Raw genomic sequence first — 14,092 nt, 5'->3', positions numbered from 1 at the left:
TACTTAGTTAAGTAAATGACTTTGCAGACCTAAGACTGTACAAAGAATAAATACATAGATGATGAAAAACTAAATATGATGTTTTCTGCAAAAATTTATTTTAATGCAAATATATCAAGTTAAAAAAAATCATTTTACTGCTTTGTATATGCTTTATATTAAAGATACTTAGGAGAAACTAACATAGTAGACAAATGATTTTTACTGGAACACTTAGGGGATTTTACCCATTTACGTTTGTAGTCAATTTTCAATTCTTAAGATAATCTGATTTACTAAATTTATGAGTTTAGGCTTTAAGATGTTGGAATGCTTATGAGAATCATGTAAATGTACAGTTGACCACTGAACAACAAGGGGATTAGGGGAGCTGCCCACCTCCCCTTCTTCTCTTTATCCACAGTTCTGCATCCATGGGTTCAACCAGCCATGTAGTACTGTAGCGTGTATTTACTGGAAAAAGAATCCGCATATAAGTGGACTCATGCAGTTCAAACCCGTGTTGTTCAAGGATCATCTGTATACGTTTTTGTTATTATTAGCTTTATTATAGTTGTTTATGTGTTTAGGAAGGTTTTGTTTATGGGGTTTGCATGTCTGCTTTCTTAGTGGCTTGCAATTCTTGAGGAAATCCATTATATGAAATGTTTTCTGCAATTGTGTTTAACAGTTTAAGAAGAGCAGGGTTTTCAATTTATAACTGTAGAAGATGCAACATCGCTGAGAACACAGGCTACTGTAAGTATTGTTTCCTACACACAAAAGCTTCTATGAGATTTAAAAAAACGCCAACTAATGTCACTCTGGGATGGATCCAAAAAATCTTTTTGATAAAAGTGACTCTGAGGCTGAAAATAAGGAATTTGAAAGAGAGCCAGAACAGAAAGAGCCTGAGCAGGAGAGAGAAGCAACAGTGTTCAGAGGACCATAGAATTTCATTCTCAGTGGAGCAGAGAGAGTGTATTAGGGATCCCTAGGAAGGTAGATGCCAAAACCCCTTCACTGGAAAACTATGCAAGGGGCAGCTAAAACAACCCCCTCCAAATGGCTCCCACTTCCAAAACACACACACATACTTGATATGGTAAAAATGAATCTGACTGGTTCCTTCCAGAACTCTTCGCCCTGAAGAAGTTTCGGTGGGCAGTGCCTGGTTGGAAAACAAGGCTGTGATTTGTGCCTTTTCAGCAGAGCCTGGTGCCTGTTCTGTGACTCAGGAAACAGAGCTCAATTGTCCCTCCCTCCCCTTGCCTCACTTTTGAACATAATAAGCTTTCCTGGCAGGCAGTGCTACCAAGCCACACCTCCTCCGCTTGTAGGTACAGGATCTCCATCTGCACTGAGGTCAACACGTGGGCGTGAATGGGCAGAAACAGACAGGAAAGCAGATCAGGAGAAGCATGTTTGGATGCAATAAAGTGTAAACCCGGTAGACTTCTGCCCTGCTGCTCACCTTCCCGGGCTGCCCCAAACTCCTCCTCCTGCCAGCGCCTTCTGCTGCAGTGACTTCACACAGCTTCACCAGGGTTGAAGCACACGGAGCTTGGCTGCTGGCAGGCGTCTGCTGGGTTTCAGCTCAGGGATTTTGTCCGTATTTGCTGTTTCCTCTACCTCAAATATGAACCTTCTCTCTCTTGTCCACTCCTATACTTCCAGTGTCCAGAACCGTATCTTCACATAAGAGCCACTCGGAGAACATGCGTGGACGCCCGAGTGGAGAACAGGAAATGCGAGAATGCTCTTTCAATGGCTTCTTCAGCATTTTCTGCTTTAGTTCACCCAAGGGGCAGAGAAGACCCTTCAGGTTTTGCTTTCCACCTTCTGCACAAGAAAGAGGCCTTTTGCCATTGTCCTTAGGGGCTCAAAAGAGAGGAACAGGCAGCTTTCTGGAAAACTCATAAAGCAAAGCTTTTTAAAGGCATAGATGAGGACTTCCCTGGTGGTCCAGTGGGTAAGACTCCGTGCTCCCAACGCAGGGGGCCCGGGTTCGATTCCTGGTCAGGGAACTAGATCCTGCATGCATGCCGCAACTAAGAGTCCACATGTCACAACTAGGAAGTCCGCATGCTGCAACTAAAAAAAAAAAAGATACCGCATGCCACAACTAAAGATCCCACGTGCCACAAGAGACCTGAGACCTAAGACCTGGCACAGCCAAAATAAATTTAAAAATAAATAAATAAATAAAATAAAGGCACAGATGGACTCTGTACTCAGTCCTTTTTTTTCATACTGGTGTCCTAGGTCCTGCTCGATCCCACAGAAGAAGAGAACGCCAGGTTGGTATGCAAGAGCCTTGGATTGGCTCTGTCTCTTCTATTTACTAGCTCTGTGACCTCAAGCAACACACTGATCTTTATACATCTTTTTCCTTATAAGTAAAAAGAGTTAAAGATAATACTTGGCCCATAAGTTTGCAATGAGGAACAAAGAAGATAATGTTTGCAAAGATTTAGTTAATTTTCTCAAGAGGTGTGTGCTCAATCTATGTTAACTATATTATGGTTATTGATGATATTATTATTTATCAAATCAAGGAAAGTCTCACTTGGTGTGTTTCAGATGACTGGAGGTTTCTTAGAGGTGCTTCAGGTTCGGCAAATGTTTAACTCTATTTTTTAATAGACTTTACTTTTTACTGTTTTTTTAAAAATAGACTTTAGTTTTAGGTTCACAGTAAAATTGAGTAGAGTAAAAATGAAGTTTCCCAATACTCCTTGCACACTCCCCAGATACAGCCTCACCCAGTATCAACATCCTGCACCAGAGTGGTACATTTGTTACAATCAAAGAACCTACATTATTACCCAAAGTCCATACTACACATTAGGGTTCACTCTTGGTGTTGTACCTTCTATGGGTTTCAACAAATGTACAGTGACGTGTATCCACTGTTATAGTATCATATAGAATAGTTTCACGCCCTAAAACTCCTATGTACTCTGCCAGCTCATCCTTTCTTTCCCCCCAACCCCTGGCAATCACTAGTCCTTTGTTGTCTTCATAGATTTGCCTTTCCAGAATGTCATTTAGTTTAAATCATACAATGTGTTACCTTTTCATATTGACTTCTTTTACTTGGTAACATACATTTAATTTCATCTATGTCTTTTTGTGGCTTGATAGCTCACTTCTTTCTAGTATTGCATGATATTCCATCGTCTGGATGGACCACGGTTTGTTTTTGCATTCAACAAGGACATCATGGTTACTTCCAAGTTTTGTCAATTATAAATAAAGCTGCTATAAACATCCCTGTGCAAGGTTTTTGTGCAGACATAAGTTTTCAATTCTTTTGGGTAAATAACGAAGGAGTGCAACTGCGGATCATATGATTAACAGAGTGTTCAGTTTTGTAAGGAACTGCAAAACTGTCTTCCAAAGTGGCTGTAGCATTTTACATTCGCACCAGAAATGAATGAGAGTTCCTGTTGCTCTGTGTCCGTGCCAGGACTGGTATTGTTAGTGTTTGGATTCTGGCCATTCTAATAAGTGTACAGTGGTAGCTCATTGTTTACACATGTGCTTATTTGCCACCTGTGTATCTTCTTTGGTGAGTTGTCTGTTCAGGTCTTTGGCCTTTTAAAAAACTGGGTTGTAGCCTGATTGTTGAGTTTTAAGAGTTCATTTTATATTTTGGATAACAGTCCTTTATCAGACATGCATTTTGCAAATATTTTCTCCCAGTCTGTGGCTTGTCTTCTCATTCTCTTGACTGTGTCCTATGAAGAGCAGAGACTTTTTATTTTAATGAAGACCAGCTTATCAGTTCTTTCTTTAGTGTATCATGCCTTTGATGTTGTATCTAAAAAGTCATCACCATGCTCAAGATCACTTAAATTTTTCTCTTATGTTATTTTCTTGGGCTTTTTATAGTTTTGCGTTTTATATTTAAATTCAAGATCCATTTTGAGTTCATTTCTCTGAAGGGTAAAAGATCTGTGTCTCTATTCTTTGCCCCATTGTGTTGCCTTTGCTCCTTTGTCAAAAATGAGTTGACTATATTTATGGGGCCTACTTTGGGGATCTCTATTCTGTTCCATTGTTCTATTTGTCTATTCTTTCACCAATACCACACTGTATTGATTCCTGTAGCTTTATAGTTAAGTCTTGAAGTTGGGTAATGTTGGTCCTCTGACTTTGTTCTTCTCCTTCAATATTGTCTGGACTATTTTGGGTCTTTTGCCAATAAACTTTAGAAACCATTTGTTGCTGCCCACAAAATAACTTGCTGGGATTTTAATTAGGATTATGTTGAATCTATAGATTAAGTTGAGAAGCACAAACATCTTGAAAATAATAAGTCTATGCATGCACATGGAGTATCTCTCCATTTATTTAGTTCTTAGATTTCTTTCATCAGAGTTTTGTAGTTTTCCCCATATAGATCTTGTACATATTTTGTTAGATTTATACATAAGTATTTCATTTTGGGAGGTAATAATGGAAATGGCATTGTGTTATTCATTTCAAATTCCACTTGTTCATTGCTGGTAAATAGGAAAGTGATTGACTTTTGTATATTAATCTTTACCTGCAACCTTGTTATAATCACTTCTTAGACCCAGGAATATTTTTGCCAATTCTGTCGAATTGTCCACATATGGCATCTGCTAACGAAAACAGTTTTATTTCTTCTCTCTCTCTCTCTCTCTCTCTCTCTCTCTATATATATATATATATATATATATATATATATGGTCTTTCTGCATTAGCTAGGACTTCCAGTAAAATCTTGAAAAAGAGTGGTGAGAGGGGACATTCTTGCTTTGTTCCCGATCTTAGCAGGAAAGTTTCTAGTTTCTCACCATTAAGTATCATGTTAGCTGAATTCTGTTTTTAAGAATATATTTAAGCTATTATAAATTTAAATAAAAAATAACATTCAAGTATGTTTGCATGCCTAATTTTAAATAAGTGTGAACAATTAAGGCACTATATTTTTCTTCCAGGGTGACTTCTGGGCAGTCTTGGGATGAAGGCCACTTCTGCATCCCTGAAATTCTTTTAAATTTGTCATTGATTAGGAACATTTTAGATCTGGAGTAGTTTTTTATTCCTTGGAAGACAATGCTGAGCTTCCTCATCATTCCTTCTAGAGAAGGTGCCAGCAGGTTAATGGACTATAGCTGACTCAGTCAAACTCTGAACAAACTATAGGATATTTTGACATGGAATTCAGATCTAGCTCACTAATAGCTGGTTTAAAGGTTGAGAAAGGATCATTTCCTTACTGTAGACTCTGTGCTTCCCAGTACTGAATTCAATGGCAGATATATGTTGCGTTAAAGTGGCTCCATAATAACTTCCGTAGAGTCATATTGGTGTCTTGGGTCCTAAGGGGCATTCAAAAAAAAGTATTTTATCATATGTTCAGACTGTTTTACAAAACTTCATTATGGATAGAAAAACGGAGAAATGAGCTGGTTAGTAAAATCCTCCCAAATGCCAGCAGAATGGACGCCATGACACTCCTAGACCTTCCTCATAGGAGGGTTTTGAGAGGTTTGTCTGCTCACTCCTTGCCAGCTTCAGCTTCAATTCCTCCCTGACACTACAGACCTTACACTTTGGCAGGGGACAAAATAATGAGGTTTGTTTTGTTAGTTCATAAAATTTGTTTTTATTTATTTAAAACTAATTTATTAAGAAAGGCTTTATAAGGAATAAAGAGTAATATAATAAACATGAAATCCACTGCCATGAAATTTAAGGAATAGGTCATTGCCAACTACCAATGTTGTTTAAACTCTTAGGAGGGCAATCTTAGTTCATTTTCTAGATTGTTAGAGTTTTGTTTTTTCTTCATACCGTTTGGAAATAATGAAATTTGATGTGGGAACCAGATGTCCATTTTTTGTGCCATCAAATGTTATATTTACTGCCAAACAAGGACAACTGTTATATGTTTCATAATGACTCTGATTCATTTATTCCTCCATTCAATAAATGTTTATTGAGCTTCTATTATATGAGAAGTGCTTGTGTTTTACTTGGCATCCAGTGTCGGTGTTTTTTTAATTTTAAGTGAGATGATTCCTATAGCTTATTCCTTGGGCCATATTGTTAGTCTTATGGTTCTTTCAATACCATCTCTGAGGGAAGCTTGATGCAACTCTGTTCTCTGAGGTAAATGGATCCTTCTCATTTTTGCCTAAATCTACGTATTATACTTACATTATACTTACAGCTGTCTGCTCTGGATTTTCAAGAGCAGTTCTGTGTTCAAATTTCTGTCTTAATTTTTGGCTCATAAATGTATATGTAAATGGTTCCTTTGCACTTGTCTTTGTTGAGAACATACCCTGTATATTCGTCACATAGGGAAAGTTTTCTGTAAATATTTGTTGAGTAGATTGATAAATATGTCTTAATTGGAGAAAGAATTTATCAAAAGGAAAAAATTATATATTGCACTTACTTTTCATCTAGATTGGAGTATTTTTAAAGGGAAAATAAGATCCTTATCACCTAAAGCTTCTATGTTTGCCCATCTCTGACTCAAAAACCTCTTTTACAACATTTCACATTGCTGTGTTTGTGTTCATATGCACACTTTTCTCTGACAAGGCAAACTGTCCCTCCAATTCTACTCCCCTTTGTAAATTTTCCCCATCCCTCAAAGGCAATTCCCCCAGGAAATTTCCCCAGGACCAGTCTCTATGTTCCTTGACTAGACATGTAAAGTCTTTGGATAAAAAGAGAAAAATTCAAGTTGTTTTCTCTAGGCTTTTGTCCTTTTGCTTCCCAACTTCTTCAAAAGAAAAACAAGAGTATGAGGGCAAGGGGACTCCTTTCCTCCAGAGATTTTCAATAAGACAAGTATATATTTTAAGTATAACAAACTGAATTGTTTAAATAAACAACTCAAGTGTTGCATAATAGACTTTCACGCCTCCAAACAACATGATTTTAGATTTGCCAGTTATAAAAGGAAAAGAAAAAAGAAAATACACATTTTCCCTTTTTAAAAAGTCAGTCATTTCTAACTTCACTCTCCTAACTTACAGTTTTTGGGCACACATTTGGAAATTAATCATGTACTGACTCATGTGATGATATATATCATGTTACTTAATGTCTGTAGAGTTGTTTAATAGTTTATTGGTTTAGAAACATAAGTGTTCCAGGAAGATACCCCAGGAATCTTGGAAGAAGGAGAGGAATTATTTGGGGGTTAATTGAAGTGTTGTGGCACTGGAATTGAGATTCCTAAGTGAAAAGGAAAGGTGTGGGAGCAAAGTTTGTTTATGCCTCTGGAGTGGGAACATAACCTCAGATGCCTATAGGAGTCAGCGGAGATGAATGAAAATAGTTTAAGAAGAACAGGGAGTTGCAGGATATGTGTCAGACTTGAACTCAACTACTAGGTAGTGGGAAATAGAATGGCTAGGAAGGTAGAGAACTGCCCCTGTGGCACTGGGATAATTGTTTGTGGTGGATTGAAAATTAATATTTTTAAGTGTAAGTCCTGGTCGTATTGTTCAAATGTCCCAAAATGTCCTTTGACTGAGCTCAGGGTAATTTTTCCCAAATTTCTCAATGGAGTGTCCAACCTGACTTGAAGCTCCATCCTCTCCATCTCACTCGGAATTGCTATTCTCAAGTGAAGAGTAAGGGGATTATAATGAAGGTTGCGCCCCCTGGAATATTTTAAAAGGTTCTTATCTATCCTGGATGCCTGAATAAAATTCCTCACCCTCTGTCTTTGTAGGCACTTTTAAGCTAGCCCTTGCCTTTCTCCTCACCATTATCCTGGCCTCTTGGCCTTGCATCTGATTTTCTCCCATGAAACACACTCTCACCCTATTTAAAGAATTCTTTGTTTGGACTACTCGACTCACAACCTCACTTTCTCCAAGATTCTGTTTTGTTTCCCCTTTGCTCGACAATCTTTTCCTTTGTGAAGCCGCATGTTCTTATCAGACTCAGTGCCAGCCTTCAGAAACCCAGCCAAGAGCAAAGCCCTCAGGTCCCTACACACTAAGGAAAGGAACTTAGACATGGATAATGTCACAAGAAAACTAAGGAAATTGAGAGAAAAAGTTACCCAAGAACAGCAAGAGCTCCGATAAAGGTGAATGAGTGGACAAAGAGCCTTCCCCACTTTGGCAGTGATAGCAGCCAGTGGGATTGGTTTTTGCAACAGTTAGGCTCAGCTGCTCTCCAGTTAGCAACAAGGTTTCTGCAGCCACACTGCAAATTGTGCTTGAACTTCTCATTGAATGAGGCCATAAGGAAGTAAGGGGAGAGGAGAAGCATATCTCCAGGACAAAAAAAAGCTCAAATACCTGCCACAGGGACTATAAACCACTGTAGACCTTCACTGGAAAATAGAAAGGAAATGGGGGAGGACAACTCTTGAAATCCTTAGTGGAAGGAAACCACTGTCAAAAGTCACTGAGATTTTTGTTGTCCTTCCTCTGAAGGTCTGCTCCCCAGGAAGAAAAGCTACAGATGTTTCCTCAACAGAACACTTTGAACATAGTAGAATAGTGCAGCTATTCTAGACTTGGAGCCAGAAAACCAAGGTTCACATTCTGTCACAAACGTCATTGTTCCATCTCCCACAAGTCAGTTACCCCTCTAAACCTTGACTTCCTCATTTAAAAAAAAAGATTCATCTTGTACTATTGCACAAGAGGTAATGTGTATAAAAGAACTATCAAATACTAAAGTACCTCATTAATTTGAAGTTGCATTGTGACTTAATATTTTAGCACTTATGGTATTCATACTACGTATTTGTGATTTAAATGATACAGATTTGAAAGGAAATTTGGATTTTCAGTCCAAAACAGTGTGAGTACTAAAAGAGACCCCCAGCAGGATAGAAATAAGTAGTATAATAGTATGATGGGGTTTGCAGTCAAACCTCAGTGCAAATCCAAGGTCTGCAATGTACTAACTACATAATGGTAAATTTGACAATTTCATGCCCACATGTCCTCATCAGTGACTAATTCTTGGCATTGTTTTCAACGGGATTAAGTGAGAAAGCATAGCAGAGCATAATGTTAGTTTTCTTTCTTTTTGCATTGATGAGGAGCAATAACAGGGAAGTTCTGACTGGTTGGACATGAAAAAAGAGGGAGCTGAGGACACACAAACTGCAATGTCATGTATAATAATACTTTTGTGATCAAAAAATAAAATAAAATTGGACAAAGACTGCAAATAAATTCTCAGAAAAATCTCTCCTAAAGGGCCAATCAATCAAATCTTAGCATAAGTTTGAGAGGACACACACAGGGAGAAAAAAAAAAAACCAAAAATGTGAGTTTAGTGATAAAAGTGAAAGAATATCTCATTTTATGTGTACTTTTCCCCTTTTATGAGATGATAAAATTATAGATTATAATAACTGGTTTTACTTAATTATATAGGCACAGTGAAACAGTTCTAATCAATAATTATCAATTATCAGTTAAAAAAAAAAAAGACTTATTTTGCTTACCCGGGAGAGAATATCTGCCTTAAATGTTGCTCCTTTGACTAGTCACTCACACCTACCTGGTATGTTAATAGAAAATTATTGCAAAAGAACGCAGCAGGGACTGTATATAGCTAACCTCTTCTCTTTAGCTATACCTCAACCTGGACTTACAAGTGACAGACACTTGTTAGAGCCATTTGATGGTAAAGTTAGGTGAATAAGTATATTAAGGAGATTGGTTGTTAGAAATTCCAGACAGGGGGCTTCCCTGGTGGCGCAGTGGTTGAGAATCTGCCTGCCAATGCAGGGGACACGGGTTCGAGCCCTGGTCTGGGAAGATCCCACATGCCGCGGAGCAACTGGGCCCGTGAGCCACAACTACTGAGCCTGCGCGACTGGAGCCTGTGCTCCGCAACAAGAGAGGCCGCGATAGTGAGAGGCCCGCGCACCGCGATGAAGAGTGGCCCCCGCTTGCCACAACTAGAGAAAGCCCTCGCACAGAAACGAAGACCCAACACAGCCAAAAATAAATAAATAAATAAATAAATAAATAAAGGAATTCTAGACAGGACTGGACAAAAGTAAGTCTGGGTCTTCAGGAGGCTATTGTAAGCAAATTCAGCAAGTGTGCTTTATTTACAGTAACCACTCTGTTATTTAGAATTCCATCTACTGCAGCTTACTTCCTCATTTCATGACAACAACCCTGAGCGAGCAGTATTTCTGAAATAATGCAAGACCCAAAACATAATAATTCTTTCTTACATGATTAATGATATCCTTATATCAAAGCGCTTTCATAAATTTTACTACATTTGTTGTCATTTTACATATTAGGAAACTGAGGTTCAGAAACGTGACGGGATGGACTCAGTCTCATAGCTAGCTCGTGGCAAAGCCAGGACTCAAATCCCCTTCTCCCAACACCAAAGACAGTGCCCTTTCCAGTGTACCTTGCCTGAAAGAGTATCAGATACATGAAAAAATTAAATTACATTTTCTTTCCCTTTAGTATGGGAGGGGACATCCTGATTCATTGGCTGAATTGATAGAATAGAAAGTGACTAATCGAAGGCAAACAGACTGACCTGGGGGCCCAAACAGAGATGTCCTTCATTCCAGACCTCTTTCTACTGCTTTATCCTTGCTCATTTATTTGTCATCCATTCCAAAGATTAAGAAATGGAAAGAGTATGGAAATATGTTAATATAAATGTTTCAGACATTACATGAAATTTCTAAAAATCTTATATGTTCTGGTATAATGTTATAAGTCATAATCCTAGTTATTACTTTAAAATATATATCTCAGAAATAACTAATTTTCTTGTCAACTGCATTATTATGAACTTTCATCAAATCTTTAACCGTGGTCATTTTTAAGTCTTTTGTCATTTACAGACAGTTCTGGGTGTACTCTGATGATTTTGCAAATATGTTCCTATAAACGGGTTTCATCTTCAAGAAATTCATGGAAAAGACTCTGACAAGTCCAGGTTTCTGGTAACTGACTGTACTGCTGAACTGAATGAATAAGCATTTTCAGAACTCTAATGAAAAACTGATGAACTCATAAAAGTGCTAACAAAAGATCAAGATGGAAAAAAAAATGAATTACATGGGACTGAGTGAACTGATGAGGATGAGTATAATTTTTGTGACTTTCTGTCTGAATTAAAAAAAAAAAATCCCACAAGGACTCAGAGGCAAAGAATATACAAATCAATTTTCACTGCAAAGTAAAGGAACTGTTACAGTGGAGGATTACTGGACTGAATGTCAATATTATGACATAGTATGAGTGTGTTTCATGTTTGGTAATTGCAATCATTGTTGCTTTTGTTGTGGTCATCCATGTACAATGCTTGGTGTCAGTCTATTTATCTCTTGTAAAAATAAAATACAGTGTGTGTGTGTGAAAAAAAAAATAACAGAAAAAAAAAAAGAAACGGAAAGAAACTATTACAATAGAAAGTTCATAAAGGGAACTATTTGTAAAACATGTGCCAAATATGATCAAATAACATTAGATTATAAACCTGTCACTTACTTCATCCATTTAATGTTTTGAACTTGTGTCAAATTCACTCGACACTTGAAAACAAATAATTGAGAGTCTGTCATTTATCTCATTTGTATATAGTTTATTAGAAATTATGCCCTTAAACATAGTCATGAGCTATGTTTTTCATTCGCAAAACCACCAATACTTAGAACAGAGCCTGGCACACACTTGATGCTTAAAAACTATTTGTTGAATGAATGAAAGTACAAACTGTGCAGTGGTCACGGGAGGCTGAGAAGGAATAATGAAAGAAAAGAGGAAAGAACTGTATATTACAGACATGACCTTCCGTCTTCTATCTGCCTGGATGGTGACAACGAAAGATTATACAACTTTGGCAACAGTAGAAAGCTGATTAGGAAATCTTCTGAAATAGGATGCTTCATATCCAAGGAAATCAGAGAACAAAATTCACTGAATTTAGTTTCCTTGTGCATTCAAGTGTTATTAGTAATGGAACTCATAAGGACATTTTTATCATATATCAACAGCAAGGAAATTATCACCTTCTTAGACAACATTGTTCTTGAGTTATTCTAGTGCTTCTCAAACTCTTATGTGCACATGAGCCACCTGGAGAACTTATGAAAATATAGCCCTTGTAGATTTGATTGAATGAGTCTACAGTGGGGCCTGAGATTCTGCATGGCTAACAGCTCCCACATGCTGCCAACACTGCGGATCTGTAGATTACACTATAAATAGTGTGTGTTTTGTTTAGTTTTGGGGGGGATTCCCATATTTTCCTTCATCTTCACTAAAACCTTACCATTTCACTATAAATATATACTCGATGTCAAATATAAAGGTCTGCAATGTGCCTTAGGTGAAATTTTGAATTGATCCTTCATCCTTCCTGTATCACCAGTATACTTAGGTCACCAAGTCAGACTATTGATGTGAGATATTCTGATTCGTCAATCTTATTATTATGACAATTTTCATCATTGAGAATGTGAAATTAACCACAGTGTTAGGAAATCACTGACATCCCACCTGCAAATGACTGATCATAGTTTCTTTAACAGGTTGTCCAGCCATCAAAAAAATTCTCTTTAAAAAAATTCCTTTTTTTTTTTTTTTCAGTTTATTGCTATTACCTGAGGCTATGAGCTGGGTCACATCTCTCTGAAAATTAAGGTTAAGCAACCATTTTCAATTATGGTCTCTGTAGGTTGTGAAATGTTTTGAAAACAATTTTATGGTGAAATTGAACATCATAAAGTAGTGAAATTGGCAAAAGATTTACATTATTTAAAAACTATAGTCCAGGGCTTCCCTGGTGGCGCAGTGGTTGAGAATCTGCCTGCCAATGCAGGGGACACGGGTTCGAGCCCTGGTCTGGGAAGATCCCACATGCCGCGGAGCAACTGGGCCCGTGAGCCACAACTACTGAGCCTGCGCGTCTGGAGCCTGTGCTCCGCAACAAGAGAGGCCGCGATAGTGAGAGGCCCGCACACAGCGATGAAGAGTGGCCCCCACTTGCCGCAATTAGAGAAAACCCTCGCACAGAAATGAAGACCCAACACAGCCATAAATAAATAAAATAAAATAAAAATAAAAATAAAAAATAAAAAAATAAAAAATCTATAGTCCAATCAACGTAATATTTCTGCCAGTAGTTCTCAGACTTAAAAATCAAAGTCACTTGGAAGACTTTTTAAACCACAAATGCTGGGCCCTGCCCTCTGTTTCTGCTTCATTAAGTCTGGGTGGGGGTCGATAATTTGTATTTCTAACAAATTCCAAGATGATGTTCTATACCACAGTTTCTCAACCTCAGCACTATTGAAATTTTGGTATGAATAATTCTTTGTTATCCAAAGGATAACAAATGAACCAAAGGAGCCAAAGAAACCAAGAAAAAGGACCTACTGTATAGCACAGGGAACTCTGCTCAATATTCTGTAATAACCTAAATGGGAAAAGAACTTGAAAAAGAATAGATACATGTATATGTATAACTGAATCACTTTGCTATACACCTGAAACTAACACAACATTGTTAACCAAATATACTCCAATATAATTTTGTTTTTAAAAAGCAATCAAAGACTAAAATTGTCTTTGTGGTGTTATCTAGCAAGAGGCCAAAAGCCCCACACCTGCTCCAACTTCAGTCTCCTGGAGCCCTCTGTTCATTTGGTATCCTCACCTTTCTCCAGGAGATTGTCCCTATTACTGGTGTATAGAATATGGGGAACTTGATCCCTTTCCTGAATGCAGAGATATGTTCCCAGAATCCAACGCTGTGAATTTGAATGCATTTTTATTGTGTCACAACCTTATTGGCTGGTAAGTCACCGCTGTTGCAGAATTTCAGACATATCGAAGGTTAAATAGGTTGTTACTGATGTTTTAGGACATTACTGTCCTAATTAACATTGTTCCAAGACCTAAACAAAAGACTACAAATGAACATTGGAACACAGTCCATTCTTATGGCAGGGGCTATCTCCTGATACCAAGTAGCTTGTCTAGAAAACACATGTGATTCATGCAAAATCACATCCTCTCTCCTTCTCTCTCTTCTATTTCTCACTTTGTCTCTCTCTCACTGAACTGCACTTTCCCCGTGTTTGAACAGTATT

General features: G+C 37.8%; 1 protein-coding gene across 1 annotated transcript in view; it reads right to left on the bottom strand.

Annotated features, from left to right (window-relative positions):
- Window positions 1–1,612: 1,612 nt before the first annotated feature.
- BTLA (B and T lymphocyte associated) overlaps window positions 1,613–14,092 on the bottom strand; it is a 51,898-nt gene continuing 39,418 nt past the window's right edge. Inside the window, 1 exon segment of the mRNA XM_036849683.1 lies at window positions 1,613–1,852. Coding sequence (XP_036705578.1) covers window positions 1,613–1,852 — 240 coding nt within the window.

The sequence above is a fragment of the Balaenoptera musculus genome, chromosome 4 (genome assembly GCF_009873245.2).
Source record: "Balaenoptera musculus isolate JJ_BM4_2016_0621 chromosome 4, mBalMus1.pri.v3, whole genome shotgun sequence".
Taxonomy (NCBI): domain Eukaryota; kingdom Metazoa; phylum Chordata; class Mammalia; order Artiodactyla; family Balaenopteridae; genus Balaenoptera; species Balaenoptera musculus.
This window is presented reverse-complemented; position numbering and strand designations above follow the sequence as displayed.